The sequence below is a fragment of the Papaver somniferum genome, chromosome 7, assembly GCF_003573695.1.
Source record: "Papaver somniferum cultivar HN1 chromosome 7, ASM357369v1, whole genome shotgun sequence".
Classification (NCBI taxonomy): Eukaryota; Viridiplantae; Streptophyta; class Magnoliopsida; order Ranunculales; family Papaveraceae; genus Papaver; species Papaver somniferum.
The window spans coordinates 228,166,922-228,184,619 of NC_039364.1; the positions used below are offsets into that span (position 1 = coordinate 228,166,922).

Sequence of the window (17,698 nt, forward strand, 5' to 3'; positions counted from 1 at the left end):
CAGGCGTGCAGTCGGCAGGCCAGTGTACACGTCTGTACCTCACTGTCCCGTGAAGATGTGATCTAAGCCACTCAATTTGTCCGGCAAAGTTGAGTGGTCGAGATCGATTTGCAATTGAAAATGCGCGGCCATGCCTAGTTTGGACGCACGAATCGAGACGACCAACCATAGTTGGTCTTGAACGATTAGTCATGTATCTAAGAGGGCCCACGGTGATTGTGTTGACATGCTATGGGCCCTTTGAATCTACATCTACACCCTCCGTTTGTACCTGCGAAGATGGATGGTTGAGACTGATTTGCGACACATGTGATGTGCCGCAAACCCTAATTAGGGTTTCACGTCCACGCTGCTTTGGCTGGACGAATTGGCTAGCCACGCTTCTCCTTTGGGAAGGTCGACCATGTGGGGCCCACGTTGGGCCGGTGGTGAACGCGCCAATACCTGCCTGGTGGCTATGGGTCCGATCTGAGCCATCCAATCATGCCAGTGAAATTGGATGGTCGTGATCAATTTGGGACCTTTAGCGGAATTTCCTGCGACCCTCAATTCTTCAAGCTGACACGACTTCGGACAATCGTATATTGCAATCTGTTCAGGTTAAGGAAGAGTCGGTCATGCAGGTAGGAAGAAGGTCCGCCGATGTACACCACGGCGCTTGTTCGACCGGCTTTGGGCTGATCCACGCCGTCCAACCATGCCGGTGAAGTTGGACGGACGTGATGAACTTGAGACTGCCATAGGCGGCCTTTGTTTGTACGATTCCTCCAAGCTGCTCCATACCAGTCTGGACATCCAACTTCAGGCTGGTGTTCGGTGGTAGTTTGGGAGGCATGGTAGGTATTCGACCGACCAGGGCATAAGTGGGCTCGTTTGTGGTCATTAATGTAGTAGCCTGCTCCTGTTGAGGATCGTCTAGGCTGGTTAAATCGTGCGGTCAACTTGCGTGGTCATGATTGTTTCTGAGACTGATATGGATAGTTCAGATTCAAATATATGCTCAATCGGGTTAGTATAACACACTGAGAGATGTAGCATGTACGTGTATTTCGTGCATGCCTCACTATTAATACTTGGAGATTCGTGTTACTCTGCTGAGAGTAACACTCAGTCGTCATGTCGCACTAATAATGACAGTTCTGCGGGAACAACACAGGAAATACAAGGATGGTCATGCATTAATTGATAATGTTATAAATTCATAGGGTATATGGGATTTGTTGCTACATGATCCATTCTAGGTGAATTAGTAAAGTAAAGAAGTATTCATCACTCATTAATGGCTTTATCCTTTACAGGATGTCAGCGCATAATTTTGGCTTTTACAATTTTAGCCTTAAATGAAAATCCACCATCAACAACAGCATGCCTGCTAGTATAGAGCGACAACGTCTTCAGGATGCAACCAAGTTTTCCCTGAATATATAGGAGAAATATGATACTCCAGCAAGTTCATATTTCTCAACTCTCAGATAATTAATGCTCCTAGATAGGAAACCCTGCTAGTATAGAGCCATCAGTTAATTATCTCTAATCGTCTGAATATCCAGCAATATTTTACGATTCTTCGTTATATTTCGTCACTTCAATTCGTGGTTCATCCCAGCAGAATTCCACGGGTTAGTGATAAATATTCAATGAAACATGCATCTGATCATCGAATAAGCCCTGATTAAAATGGTGCAAGTGTACTTAGCAATAATGCACAGACCAGCATTTGAATGCGCAAACGAGCATTTCAAAAATACGAATGAACGATGAACCTATGCAAAATAGGAAGGAAAAATAATAATGATAAAAACATTAGCAAAGGCGCTAGGGACTGGGCTCACCAGCCGGCCGGTCATGCCGTGACCAGTCCCACGCCCAATTTTATATTTTTATCGTATTTTATTATTTTTCCTGATCTCATGAAAATCCTCTCGTTCGAGCAAATCTCCTTCGATTCAAGAAAATTCTCTAATCTCATGATATTTCTTTATGTCAAGAAAATAATAAAATTAGGGAAAGGTGTCACGGGACTAAGCGCCAACCGGCCGGCCATGCCCTATCCGTGGCCGTTCCCGCACCTCATGTCCCCATTATTTTATTATTTCTCTCAAACCATGAAAATTCCCTGATTTCATGAATTTTACCTAAAACCATGAAAATTCCCTGATTTCATGAATTTTCCCTAAAACCATGAAAAATATTATAAAATTAAGAAAAATTTGTGGGACCGGGCCCTAGCCGGCCGGTCATGCCCTAGCCGGTCCCACATGCCTATTATTTTATTATTATTTGTTTTGTTTTCCTCATTCCATGAAAACTCCCTGATTTTATTATTATTATGAAGATTCCCAATTGTTTATGGGTGAAAACTGTTTCTGCCGGTTTTGATAAATTCGGGTGTGTGGATGAGAAACAAATCTAAACCCTAAAAAATGCACTGAAGGGGAGTACTTTTGATTCGAAAGATCAATCTGTACAATCCTGGCCTAAACCAAGAAATGGTCGTTCCAGGATTGCTTCGATCACAAAGTGAAGGAGAAGGGTTGGTCTTAAGGAGGGAAGCGAAGAAAGTGTTGAGACCAGAATTGGTGATTCTGAAGGTGTGGTTGTTTACGACTTGTATCAGAAAGTAGAACTGGCTAGCAGAATGGAAAGCTATCAGGTGATTTCTAGATACTGTGTTGTTCTCTGACCAAAACTTGTTGTTTGGTGGAAATAGGTGAAACCTATTTATACAAGTCGTAATAAAACGTACCCTGGTCTCGTAGGAAGTGGAAACGATTGAGTGGTGGAAGAGTAACGTGTAATGTCAGGAATTATGCTTCCATAATGAAGGAGGTGGATCCTTTTACACCATTACTTCTTGCCATTACTAACCGCCCCGCTTTATGACACTTTCTTATAAGGGAGTATTGCACGCCGCACGCTGTAAACCGCCAGACCAATACCCTGATGAGCTTCCCCCAGTTTGTGACATGTTTGATGTCTCGAGTGTTTTCGTGGAAAACATGTAGCATTTTGCTACGTATGGCAAGTTAAAATCAAGAGGCTTGCCGCAGGAAATAGCATGTGATGCTACTAGTCTTATCTTGGCTGGTTGCCTAAAATTTGCCATAAGTCTGTTAGTTCGGTGGCGAACTTCGATGGTTGAGATCGCATCTCATAAGGAAGGGTAGTCGTTGATTATGGCTACCTTGTGTTGGCGCCTGATAATGGCGCAGTGGCGTTTTGGTGTACGCCACTGGAAATGTGGCATGGAAGGCATGGCTCGTGCATGCCAGTGGCACGGTGGTGCAAGTGACGCCTGACGTTGCCATGGCCACTAGATTTAGGAGGCTGGTCGCCTAAAACTTGCCACAAGCCTGTAAGCTCGGTGGCGGACTTGGATGGCTGAGATTGCATCTCATGAGCAAGGGTAACCGTCGATTATGGCTACCTTCTGTTGGCGCCTGATAATGGTACAGTAGCGTGGTGGAGTGGCTAGCATAGTTTGTGCATGCCAGCGACACGATGGTGTAAGTGGCGCCTGGCGTATCCATGGCCACTGAAATATTGGCACGTTGGTGCTAGACTCAAACATGGTGTGGCAACATCAGTTTTAATGGCCATATTGATCCCCATGTTCTGTGGAACATTGTTTGGCTCGATTGGCGTGGCAACTTTGCCTAAATTATGGCTTGGCATGTCGAAACCCTAATTAGCATATATGGCATGTAGCATGCGGTAGGTGGCCGCGGCATGGCATTTTATACAAACGATGCCAGAGTCATGCCGGAGGAGCCATAGGCAGGCCACCATGTAGAAACGGCCATAGGAACAAATATTTCCACGAGTGGCCATGGTGTGACGCCTTTTTTAGGGTTTCCTAAATCCGTACGGCTTGCGGCATGTTGCGGGCCCGAGGTGACATAGTTTTGGGCCACAATTAGAAATTAGGGGTTCATCCACCGCCACTAGAGAATGGCCGCGCCTAGGATTCAGGCTAGCCAAATTGAAGTCCGTTGTGAAGCTGGTCACGCACGGAGAGTGGGTTGGCAAGTTTTGGCATGCTATCGCAGTAAGTGGCGCGTTTGGCATCTGCACTTGGCATGCCTGTTTGGCGTGTACGATTGGCACGCTTTTGGCATGTTTGGCATGTCGTTTGGCATGTGCACATGTCATGTTTGTTTTTGGCATGTCGTTAGTATGTTGGCATGATTTGGGGAAGCCAACTTAGTATGGCGACCTCTTGACACAATTTCCACCTGTTTTAAGGATGTGGCAGGTTTAGAGTAACCTGATTGGTCAATGGGGAATAGGGCCGAAAAGTATGGGCCCAGCCACAACTCGTGGGAGTGTGGCAGGTTTAAGGCGACCTGATTGGCCGACAAAGGAGTAGGATCAGTTAGGTAACATGGGGCGTGGCCATGTGGCGTCAGCTGGCCTGTGGTGTGGCCACGCTTCCTCTCGTTGTTGCTCCTTCTCTGCGGCTCCGCTACTCTTTGTTTTCTTATTTTGGGAAGGACTCTGCACCTATTAATCCGCGGTGGATCAGTTGCTTAGTTGCTTAAGCGTAATTTCGACCAACGGGGTCTAATATACTGCGCAGGGCGCAAAAATCCTAATTTTGCAAATTAGTCAGGTTCATGAGTTTTTTGTGAGTTATCACAAAATTAATTGGATTTTGTGTGCTGCCACAAAATTCCTTATTTACAGAGTGCAGTGTGCTTTATGTCTAAGCGTTTTGTGCAATGGCCTTAACTTTGGTACTTGGAAATCCGTGCTACTCAGCTGCGAGTGAACACAAATACATCATGCCATACCGATATTAAGGGTTCTGCCGGGGAACCTAGCACAGGAAAAGTACTCAGTGAATCTTATATTAATAAGTTATATAGGCAGGGTGCCGAAATTTACAGATAATCTGGGATGGTTGCTACATGCGCCAGTCTGGATAAATTTCATGTAAATATATTGAACGGCTCAATAAATATGCCAGTGGAGATGTTAACACTCATGGATCCGTTTACTTACAGAGTGACGTCACATCAGATGCAAGGTTTTACAATTTTAACCCTAAGCTAAAAACCACCATCAACAATGTGAAAAAATGACACGACCTAAACATTAACAATAATAAAAACTTGTACTGGCCACTCATCGATTGTGACTTCTCTGAGAGAAGATTCCTACTATATTGTTTATGCTCGTATTTGCTTTGAACTCTTCGTTTCAACAAGCCGATATGCTCAAGGATCATCAAACGGCCCTAGACTTGATTTTATCGGAAGTTGGCGACCTTGGGATCAAATACTTAAAATAAGGGCTTATGCCGAATCCAGTAATCACGGACACGCAAAGAATGGAATCATGTTCTCCACTTGAACGTGGGTGCCTTGATTGGACACATCATAGACGTTCGTCATCGATCATTTTTTTTTTTAGAAATGGTAAGGATTAAAAGAAAAAATAATATATAATATACAATATACAAGGCTAGATCAAAGATCTAGTAAAACCAGAAAAACACTCCTCACTACCAATTACACTCCCAAAATTGCCTCACATTGAAATAACACCCGATTCAAAGGATAATGATTGAAGATTTTCAAATTACACGACACGGTTTGTTTAACCAGTGTTTTAAACTCCTCCTTCGTTTTCGGCCTCTTCCCATGTATTCTCACATTCATCTCTTTCCATATTTCCCATGAAACAACAAAAAGGACTAACTTCCAAAGGTCCTTCCTTATATCGTGAAAATTGAAAGAAAGCCAATATTGTAAAAGAGTAGCAAAAGAGTTTGGTTGCACCCAACTAATCCTACATGAACGAATAAAATAACTCCAAATCTCCGCCAACCACTGACAATGAATGAATATGTGATGAAGTGACTCTGGCTCAGTATTACAAAGAGGGTATAAATTACTAGAAATCTGCATGCCTCTATGCTCCAGCATTACTCTAGTAGGAATAGAGTTATGCAAACCAGCCCAACAAAAAAAGACTACCTTAGGTGGAATATGTTTCACCTCTAATAACCTGCAAACTCCCATTCTACATCCTCCCTACAGAGTTTAGTATACAAAATCTTAGGCGAAAAATCTCCTTCTGCATAATCCCCCCTTTCTGTAAAGTAACCGAGTTCGATGCATCTCTTAACTCCAAAAAATCTATTCTTTCTGCTGGATTTAACTCCCTGCTAAAAGATAAAGACCAAGCCGTACCCATAACTTCCTCAACAATAAACTGTTTCCGTAAACTGATTTTAAAAAGTCTAGGAAACTTACTTTTAAAAGACTCCCTTTGAAACCACCAGTCATGCCATAATCTAGTTTCCTTACCACATCTAACTCTTAGTTCAACACACTCTTGTAAATCAGGTCTTCCCCTCATAATCACCAACCACATACTCCTTTCCAATAATGCATTTCTTCTCATCTGGGACCAAGAATTTCGAATCAACATTTGTTTTTTCAGCTATAATACGCCTCCATAAAGCTTGCTTCTCTTCAGAAAATCTCCACAACCATTTAGACATAAGAGATCTATTTGCTAACCGTACATTTCTTATTCCCAAACCCCCATATTCCTTTGGCTTGTTCATCTTCTTCCACCCAACCCAACTCATCTTGTTTTCCTCATCAGTGACCCCCAATAAGAACTTACGCATGATGGTATTATGTTTCTTCTCCACTGAAGATAGAAGATGAAGTAAAGAAAGATAGTAAGTTGGAAGACATGACAATGCATACTTTATTAAAGACAACTTGCCGGCCTTATTAAGGTACTTATTCTTCCACACTGCCAATTTTTTCTGTGTTCTGTCAATCACAATATCCCAAACTGCCACATTCCTATAAGTAGTCCCTACAGGTAGACCCAAATAAATTACTGGAAAAACTGTAATCTTACAACCCATCTCTATTGCAAACTCCTCCATTAAATATCTGCCCCAATACTTGTAATCGAGCTCTTCTCAAGATTCAGTTTTAAGCCCGTTAACACCTCAAAAACTATCAAAATAATAAGTAGCCGCCGAACCTCCTGTTTAGAAGCATTTAAGAAAATCAAAGTATCGTCAGCAAACTGAAGATGAGAAATTGAAGTTCCCCCCTCCTTTACCTGAAAACCTTTAATGTTGTCATCTTGAACTGCCTTTTCTAATAACTTAGCTAGAATTTCCACAACTATAATAAATAGAAAAGGAGACAGCAGATCACCTTATCTAACACCTTTGGACTGTTTGATTCTAATTGTAGCCACACCATTAACAAGAATCGAGAACTGTGCAGAGGTAGCACACCAATGAATCCGCTTTACCCATTTATCTCCAAAACCATGCTTCTTAAGAATATGAAATAGTGAAAACCAATTAACATTATCAAACGCCTTTTCCATATAAACCTTGCATAAAATACCTGGTTTGCCTTGTCTTAGACTACTATCTTTGCACTCATTGGCAACAAGAACTCCGTCCAAGATCTGCTTATCTTTGAGAAACACACCTTGAGAAAGAGAAAACAAGATTAGGCATGACTACCTTTAATCTTTCCGCCAAAACTTTTGAAACAATTTTGTAAAAATTGTTTATTAAGCTTATTGGCCTGAAGTCCTTGGCAGTTGAAGAGTCTTCTTTCTTCGGGATCAGCTTAAGAAAAGAAACATTCAACCTCCAATCTGCTACTCCTTTCTCAAAGAATTCCTGTAACGCTAACATTACGTCATCCTTCAAAACATGCCAACAAAGTTTATAAAACTCCATTGTATATCCATTAGGGCCTGGCGCCTTATTTTTTCCAAATCTCTTAATTACCCCATGTACCTCCTCTTCTTCGAACGGCCTTTCCAGCCACTGGTTCTGTGTAGCATCAATCTGAGGAAAGTGTAAGTTATCAAAACTTGGAAAAACATAGTGAGTAGACGTAAAAAAGACCTGAATAATAACTGTGAAGTTCTCCTTTTATTGCATCTTGATTAAAAACGTCGACCCCATCCACCTCCAACTTAGTTAAAATATATTTTACGTTTTTCGCATTAGCCATTCTATGAAAGAATCCAGTATTTTTATCACCTTCTACAAAACCCTGCACCTTCGCCATTTGAAAAGCCATTCTTGTTCTCTCCACTTTTACATCTCCTAACTACACCTCCTCGCCCGCTCTTTCCAGAAACTCAGCCTCCAATAAATCCCCTCCTTCCTCTTGCAAATTGAGGCTCTTTATGTTTTCCAGTAAGATCTCTTCTTTTTTCTTCAAATCCCCAAACGTCACCCTACTCCACTGCTTCAAAAATAATTTTAGGTTTTGAAGTTTCCTGAACAAGACATAACTTGGCGTACCATTGAACTGCAACTCCCTCCACCAAGTTTCAATATTCTTTTCAAAGTCCTTATGCTCGAGCCAGTAATGTTCAATTTTAAAAGAAGATATGTGAATCACATCCGGAGCAAGTTCTATCAACAACGGATTATGATCTGAACATGTTCTTACCAAGGATGTTTGCGTAGCCCTACTAATGTGTAAATCAAAAGCGTTGTCAAACAAACACCTATCAAGCCTGCAAAGTAAATGATTCAAGTGCATATCACTCCACGTAAAGGCTCCCCCATTTAATGGAAAATCTACCAACTCCAAATCAGAGATGAAGTCATTCAGGAATTGCATATTTCTCTCATCAGCTTCCCCCTGTTACGTTCCAAGTTTCTTCGAACTGCATTTAAATCCCCAATAATACACCATGCTGCTTCTTTCCACTGCCTAACACTACATAGATCCACCCAAAACGCCTCCCGTTGTGTAAACTCACAAGGAGAATAAACATTAGAGAGAACAAAAGAAAAACCCTTTGCTCTACACTTCAACATGATTGATAAAGTATTTAGCCCGCTTCTCTCGTCCAATAATTCCAACCTTGAGCTATCCCAAATGGTTAACAATCCCCCCACATGTGCACCATTTTTGTTTCCTGGATCGTGCACACCGAACATCTATGTAATTGAATTAAGTCACGCACTGCAATTTGTTTTCGATAAGAATTTAGACCCCGTATGTTCATGTTCACAATTTTAGATCTCATTACTAACTACTACTTCCCTTGAGTTGACTTCTTCATCTCCCTCGGCATCTTCATACTTTGAGTCACTCTCCTGCACTTCACTAGATCCACTCTCCTGCACTTCTTTAGCAGCCGCAATTCTGTCGTATGTTTCCTTATACTTTGTAAGAATCTCTTCAATGATTTCCTTAGATCGATCCTCATTGCTTCTATGCATGCCCCCATACGTGCAGTACAATTCAAAAACCAATTTTGAGGTAGACAAGATCACCTCATTGATGTCCACTTTTGCTTGATGAATATCTCCAAGTTTGATCACCACTTGGTCATCCACAACTGTAAAATGATTGTCTGTAGAGGCTAAAGCCAAAGGCACTGGAGGAGCTGTCAAATCCAATGGCACCGCACCAGATGCCAATATCTCCTCTATAGCATTTGGCAGTAAAACATTCACAAGGGTCGGTGTAGAACTCAGTCCGTCAGAATTAGTGGGCACTTCACCTTCACATCCACCAAAATTCTGAAATGGAAATAAGGCCCCAGACTCTTCTCCATTTCCAGTTTGCAACTCTGCATTTAAAGTGGGAACACCACTCACACTTCCACCTTGCATACAAGAGAGCTCCATAGAAATAGAGGTCGAAATGGAGTTGTTTATCATGGTAGGAACCTCTCCTTCACATCTACCAGTCAAAACCCCCTCAATTCTACTACCATTATTAACCATAGCCTGGCAGGGAAACCCAACACCACTTCGTGCCACACTAGGAACAATAACAGTAGTCCCAGAAATCAAATTTGACTTACCAGTGTCTGTGGGAACATCACCTGCACATCCAACAGTCAACTGATGAGTCATGTTCAATTCTGAGCTCGATGTAACACCTGAAGGATCACCAGCAACCTTGACAGAATCTGTCGAAAAAATTTCTCAGCAGTCATAAAATTACTGAGCCCAACTGTACGATCCCCCACAAAAGCCAGAGACGATCCAGCTGAGTCTGAACCAGAAATCCGAACTGATTTAGTTCCACAGATAGCGGGAGTTTCCAAATTTGAATGATTTGACAGATTCTTCTTATCTTCAAAGATTTGAACTAGTCGAAGGTATTCCCCTAAGGAAGCCTTATTTTTCGGTGAAAAATTGAAGTCTCATTCAATGTAACAGCCCACTGATGACTCCCATCTTTAACCAATAATACTGCCGGTACTGAAGCAAAATCACCTTTCACTGCAATTCTGAAGTAACTTTGATGCTCAAGCTTAAAGGTACTATCAGATACATCAGCAAAACTGTACCTCCAAAATTTGCTTGGAATATGAAGAATCTCTTATTGATATGAACAAACTGTACCTCCAAAATTTGCTTGGAATACCACGGATGATGAACCATTTGATATACATGTTCATCAATGGGATTGGAATTATAACTTCCTCCTCCTCCTTGTGATCCACAACTGTGACTGCCTTCGATATTGATTGCACAACATCACCCTGAGTTTGTCGTGAAACGGTAACCCTAACACCGGAATCCAAAGTCATTTCCAGTAGCAAGTACCGGGTCGACGAGAGAAAATCTCCTAAGAGTTGAACATAGGTTTTACGCCGGCCTGTCCGAGCCTTGCACAACTTGCACTACGGCAAGAAAAAAATACTTGATACTACCCGCGTCGCGATTATTTATGTTTATAGACCAGATAGACAGTAATCACCGCGTTAATGGGATCACGAATTCTCGACCATTAAGGAGGGTATACTTAACCCATGTCTCGGTTGCAGAAGCTACGGGGATTCCCCCTTTCACAATCCTGCCTAGTACAGCGCTACAGGTGGAATCCCCCCTTCGCAAACTGTAGAGTTGCCTTTACAAGTTCGTTGATCGGATTGTAACGAGATTTAAAGGAAATAAAAGAGAGGGGTTATTAGTCTACATACCTGAAACCCACCTCTTCCACGCGTATTGCCGCGTTCCATGTCTGTCTGTCCAACTCCAGCTCTGGTGATATATTTCGGTTATTAGTCTACAGTAACCCTAACACCATCACTGGAAAAAGACTTTGGTTTCCAGATGTCTGACCACATTACCTCTGAGACACTAAAATACGGTAGCTTAGGGTTGATAATCTCCAAATCAATAAAACACTTCCAATCCAGCAACTTCTTCATCTCTCTGATGACTCTAAACCATTTAACTCGCCCCTCACACTTGATTTGGCCATTCTTTTTCTCCTTAGTAGAATTGAAATCCGTAATTGGTAAAGATTCCTGGAAATCAATCTGTGATGGCAATTTTCGACGAACCTTCCTCAACATATCATTCTCCTTCAAGAGTTTATTCAACTCCTTAAGCAGCACTCTCCAATAATATCCACTATTACCACACGGAATGCATATAGCATATGATCAGTTTCCGTCACTTCTCATGACTCTCGAAGTCCGCAAGTACATACCATCATCATTAGATCTTCCTTCGCAAAGAAAAGACGCTTCTTCCTCCCTCTTAGGCCATTTCTTTTTGGTTGAGCTCTCTAATGCCTCTTGAATCACCTCACTTAGCCAACACCCAATCTCCCCTGAAAAATTCAGCCATGAACTGAAGCCTCCGCTTCGCCTTTCTTCCAACTTGATTACCTTCTGTGATCCAAAAGATTCCACTGAAATATGAACAATTTTTCTCTCAAGATAGAGCGGTTTCGCTCTTTATGTCTCCATCTTTTTGCTTAAGCCTTGTGCACCTAGTGTCACAGAACCAAATATAGACCCAAATATAAACGTTTTGTTGAAAGTTGAAACAGCTTCCGATCCAAACCTGCAATAACATTGCTGACTAGATCACACTTTTTACGACGGTCAGTATTTCTGCCTAAATTTGTGTTAGCATTTGATCTTTACCACAAAGTTTCTTTTAATATATTTTTTTTGTCACAATGTTTCTCAGATTATATACTGAGTTAAGTTTTTATCGCAATCATTTTATCTTAGGGTAAATATTGAACTCTTTTTGTCATTTACATATGGAATTTGTCTAAACACTTGAAGAAAATGTTTTTTTTTTTAATCAGTCAATGGAAAGATTCAATGAAAAGGAGGTACTTGAGGGGTACCTCAACCCATTAAATACACCCGACCCAAAAAATGAGATCGAGTTTGGAAACGATCATCCAAAAGAGAGAACAAAGAAATAAAGAGCCAAAAGAAATTAACAAACAAAACATACACCAAACATCTCGTATCCAAATCAAAACGGCCGATGGAAATACGAGTCCCATAAAGCTATCACCATGTCCGCCATTAAACCCAACAAGCTAGTGTTTGCGCCTAAAAATATGGTTGAATCTTAATCTCTCGAATTATACTTTCCAAATTTCACCTTTTGTGATTGAAAGCCCTAAAATTATACTTAAAGAAAACGTTGAACTCATTTTTTGTAGTATGAATGTACCAATGGTCTCGCCTAATTCTGTTTTCTATCAAATTCTAAACTGCCAGTTTCGGTACCGGCTTTAGCTTAAGGTACCGATTAGAAACCGTTACCTTAGGCTAAAGCCGCGCCAAATTTACAATATACCGCGGGGCATGTGAGGCAAACATACATAGAGTCAGTTAGTTGATACCATGTCATAGCAATGTGAACGAATGGGAAAAAAGTTGAATGGTGAATTTGAATTAATCTGTGTTGATAGAAGTGAAATCTCAACAAGTCCACAACGGCCATTTCCACTTGAAGTTGGACAAACCTTGAACTGAAGTTAATTCCGACAAGATTTATAATCTTTATTCATGAATCAACAAACCTTATAGTAATAAACAAGTTATTGTCTTGGTCATCTTCTGAAAGTCGACCATTTTACTTATTATTTTTTTTTTTTTCTTTTTTCTTTTTGAAGCATCATTTACTTGTGTGAATAGCTAGACGCTTAGATTAACATAAAATATTTGTCAAGCATCGCCATTTTCTCATAACATGTCATGTGTGAATAATAACTAGATACACATTTAAAATTTGCCACAACATCACCATTTTCTTGAATGTGTCATGAATATGATCTTTTTTAATAACATGACATAAGCTAGATGGCGAAGATGAGATAATTAGATAGTTAACCATAGGATGGACTGAAATGCGGCAGCCTTAAATGTGAATTACGACTTGGGAGGATTCAAGTTTCGACCATCTATTAGTCCAAAGTCCAAAAGATGAGAGTAAGATAGTTAAATTTGTTATTAAACAAATTTAATTAACAATTGCATCATGTCACGTTATGGTAAAGGCGGTTTATAACTAGCAAATACGCAAGTGACATATTAAAAGGATAACTTGAATCTACCCATTGGAACATTCGGAAGTTACATTTCCATAAAAAGAGCTTGGCAACTTGTACATGTATTTGTCTTTATGATGTTCTCAAACTCAAAGTCCACTCTCTCTTATGTCATGTGTAAACAGATTGACAGAACATTAATTTCGTTCAAGAAAGCGTTATATATACAGATTTTTTAACTGTCTCGATGATGATGACGATGAGGTGAAGAGAATGTACAAGAATCGTGCAGTTTGGGGCACCGATTAGTTTACAGTTGTTTCTATACAAGAATCTTCTATCTATAAATATACCTATGGCTCAAGGCTCAAGCATCTCATACTCTTTCACATAAACAAAAAACCAGTCATTCTCTAATTCTACAAACTTCTAAGTTCAAAGTCTTCTTCTTCTTCTCAGTTCCACTTTTTCCAATTCCATTCTCTCCCGTCTCTAGTTTTCTCAAAAATCAACAAACTCTAGAGCGCAGACACAAGCCACTCTTTTGTTTTTCCTTTATTTCAGAAAACTTATTTAAGGAGGTTGTTTAATTTCATTTGCAAATCAAAAAGAAGAAAAAAACAACTGGTTTTTGATTTTGTACTGTCAAGTATTTTTTGTTGGATGGAGATAATTCCAGGTTTACCAAATGAGATTGGAAGAGAATGTCTTATTCGAGTTCCATACACTCAATTCCCGACGCTTATATCCGTTTCGAAAAAATGGAAGCAAGAAATCCAATCAAATAAGTTTCATCAACAAAGAAAGCTCAGAGGGCTCACTCAGAATCTAATAGCTTTAATTGAAAGTGATCCAATTATTGATGATTTAATGCAAAACCCCGAAAATCCCAACACACCGGTTCCCCGGCTTAGCTTATGCGAACCAGGGAAGAATGAATGGGTTATGTTACCGCCTATTCCCGGCACCTCCTCTGATGGATTACCTCTGTTTTGTGAGTTTGCCGGAGTTGGTTGCTATTTGGTTGTCATTGGAGGCTGGGATACTAAAACATGGCAAGTGTTGAATTCTGTTTATATTTACAATCTTGTTGCCGGTACATGGCGACGTGGTGCTGATATCCCCGGTTGCAGGAGATCATTCTTTGCTTGTGCATCTGATATGAACCGCAAGGTTTATATTGCTGGTGGACATGACGATGATAAGAACGCCTTGACATCGGCTCTAGCTTATGATGTGTTAGATGATGTATGGATCTCACTACCAGATATGGCAAGACAAAGAGATGAATGTAAAGGCTTATTCCATGGTGGCAAGTTTCATGTTATCGGAGGATACCACACGGAGATGCAAGGGAAATTCCAAAAATCATCAGAAACTTTCAATGTTGATACGGTAAAATGGGATTTTGTTGAAGAGGATAAACTGGAGAGCAACACATGCCCAAGAACATGTGTGTTTGATTTCAGAGGGACATTGTACAAATGTTGCTCACGTTATTTGATGCGTTTAGATGGTTCCAAATGGCGACAATTCATCGAGCTTCCTGCGGATGTTTGTATTGGTACTCATGTTGTTGCATGGCAAAAGAAGATGTTAGCCATTGGGTCTGGTATCAAGGGTGGGATACAAAATTGTTATGCATTAGAGTTTGAAATTGATGCGAAGAGGCCAAAATGGACGAAGTTAGAGTTATCTAAAGAGTGTCGTAGGATCCTACAATCCGGATTTAGTTTCGAAGTGTAGGACTTTATTCTCATCATCATGATTTTGTAATCGGCTAATTTGTAAGAAGTGTGGGTGTGTGGGTGTTATTTCTAAAACTGAAAAAAAAACTAAAAATATCTTTGTAAAACTGTATCAGTGTAATCAAAAATTTGTAGTGGTAATGGAAAATTCGTCTCTGGAAGATATGGCAAGACTGACAAATCAAATGGAGGAGTAGCTAAACCTACCAGATCATGAAATTGAAGAGGTTATTATCGAAAAAGGCATTATTCTCCCAGCAAGTGATATAGATTGGAATCTAACAATGCTAGGAAGGATAGTATCAAATTCAAGTGTTCTACAATGGAAGTTCATTAATGCAGTGAGAGGATTTGGAAACTATCAACAATTCCAACAATCTCACCATACAAGCATCATACAAATGTCTACATACTCAAATTCCATAATGAATCAGACTTTCATAAGGTGAACGAATTTAAACCATGGTTTGTTAAAACAGATGTCGCTGCTCTTAAAATTATCCCAAATCAGGAATACTAAAAGATGATAGTTTATCTCTTATCCATGAACTGTTTTGGCTCAAAGCTATTGATGTACCAATTTGATAAGTGCATAATTCATATGATTTTAGTGTTTATTCCATACTTGTTTTAGCTATTATTCTTGCGTATTTTCGTATTATTACTCTTGTTTTCTCTTGTTTGCTTCTATTAGGTGAATCATCCAAAAAGGAGCTACAAAGTGCTGAAAAGAGCTAGGAAGAGAAGTATTCCAAGTATCCAAGTGCCAAAGTCCAAGAGAAGTGGAAGAAAAGCAACGAAATGGAGCAAAACACACATAATCAAGAGAAGGGCCAAAGACCAATCTTAACTCATTCAAATTAAGGATTTCTCATCATCATCTTGAAGATAATTGAAATATAAAAAGAATGCAAAAAGAATGAGGTCATTCCGAGTTCGGATGAAGAAGTTGTGCCCAAAACAGTTTATATTGAATACAGAAGACAGTATAGTCCGCGAACTGGATTTGCGGACGGGGTTCGCAGACTTATTTCCGAAAATATCTGCTGGAAGTTGAAGTTTGCGGACTGGGTACGCGAACTTATCAAATGGGAAAAGTGTATTCACACCTTGGAAGGCCTAAGGTCACGTTTGGAGTCGTTAGGTCATATTTTCGGGTCGGGTTCCTAAACCTAACTAAATACTTGGAGACCAAGAAATGTAAACCTATAAAAAGGTATTAGGTTATGTAAAACTAAATCGAGAATCGAATCTCATATCACAAGTTCTACATCAAAACCTAGGGTTTACCCCTTTAGGGGAAAACCACCATTCTTCATCTTCTTTGTAATATGAGTAGCTAAATCCTTTGTTGATTAAGGATGAATTCAATGTTCTAAGCGTGAAGCTTTATTAATAATACAAGTCTATTTATGAGAGTTTTTATCATCATCGTTTGTCTTTACCATATCTAGGGTTTATGAATGATTCTTAGATTGATTTAGGATACATACTAGATTAGTCTATTGATCGTTATATTGCTAGTGGAAGTTATGAGATAAGTAATCGTCGATTAACTCTCTACACAAGTAGAAATCGCGAGACCTTACACAGGAATTCTGTGGAGCAATCGTGTATGAAGACAACACCAGCAAGTAAACCTTGATCTAAGAGTTTAACTACTGGGATCAACCTAAATTCACAAAGCTTAAGGCGTTCGATTGGATTACACCTTAAGTGATCTATTACTTGGTGGTTCGTTGGATAGAATATGGTAGGAGAGAACTTCCGTATCCAGTGATAAAAGGAGTTTTAAGAATAACACTGATCTAGCTGTCATTCTACGGTTGGTGATGAATGGTTCTTACGAACAATAGATAAGTATTCTAATCCTGTTAACGCTTGGTAACGGCGAAGGATTCCTTAATCATCTCTTTTCTTTATTGTCTTTCTATTTATCTCACAACCAAACCCCCCTTTGTTATTTACTTTATCTTGCTGACCAAATAACATATCAATTACACAGCTCTCTGTGGGAACAATCTCTTACTACCGCTATATTACCAGTTAATTAGTAGGAAATATATTTATTAATTTGTTGATCCTACGACAACCCATACAAATTTTGGCGCCGCTTCCGTGGAGCAGTCGCTAATTGATTTGTTATTTGTTTAGCTTGTTTTTATTTTCTCTTTTGTTCTTGTGAGTCGTCATGTTTCCTTACGGAAATAACATGTACGAAGCACAGGACCAATCATCATATTATAGTGGTAATCAATATGGTTTTCAATCTCATTCATATGACAACTACCAAACATCTTATGGGTATAAACGAAACCAATCTTTTGGCTATGATCAATATCCCACGGAGCCTTATGGATATTCTCATACATGTCAACAACCTTATGACGGGCATGTAAGTGAACACTCACAAGGATGGGAGGATAGTTGTACTTCTAATCGTTTATCTTATGAAAGTGAACAGAAGCTTGATTGGTTGATTCTTCAGTTCAAGGCCAAATTGTCCACGCCAGAACCCCTTAATGAACAACTAAGTGTGGAGAATAACACATCAACTAGAGCTGGCAAACGGGCGGTCCGTGGCTGGCTTGTTACGGGTTATACGGGTTCGGGTTAACACGGGCTAAAACCTGCGGGTTGATATTCTTCACGGGTGGTCAT

At 40.1% G+C, this 17,698-nt stretch overlaps 1 protein-coding gene across 1 annotated transcript; it reads left to right on the top strand.

Annotated features, from left to right (window-relative positions):
* The first annotated feature begins 13,681 nt into the window (after positions 1 to 13,681).
* On the top strand, positions 13,682 to 15,623 carry LOC113293443 (F-box/kelch-repeat protein At1g15670-like). Its single transcript, XM_026542078.1, has one exon. The coding sequence runs from the start codon at positions 13,953 to 13,955 to the stop codon at positions 15,033 to 15,035; it is 1,083 nt and encodes a 360-aa protein (XP_026397863.1). The 5' UTR covers positions 13,682 to 13,952; the 3' UTR covers positions 15,036 to 15,623.
* Positions 15,624 to 17,698: the final 2,075 nt, after the last annotated feature.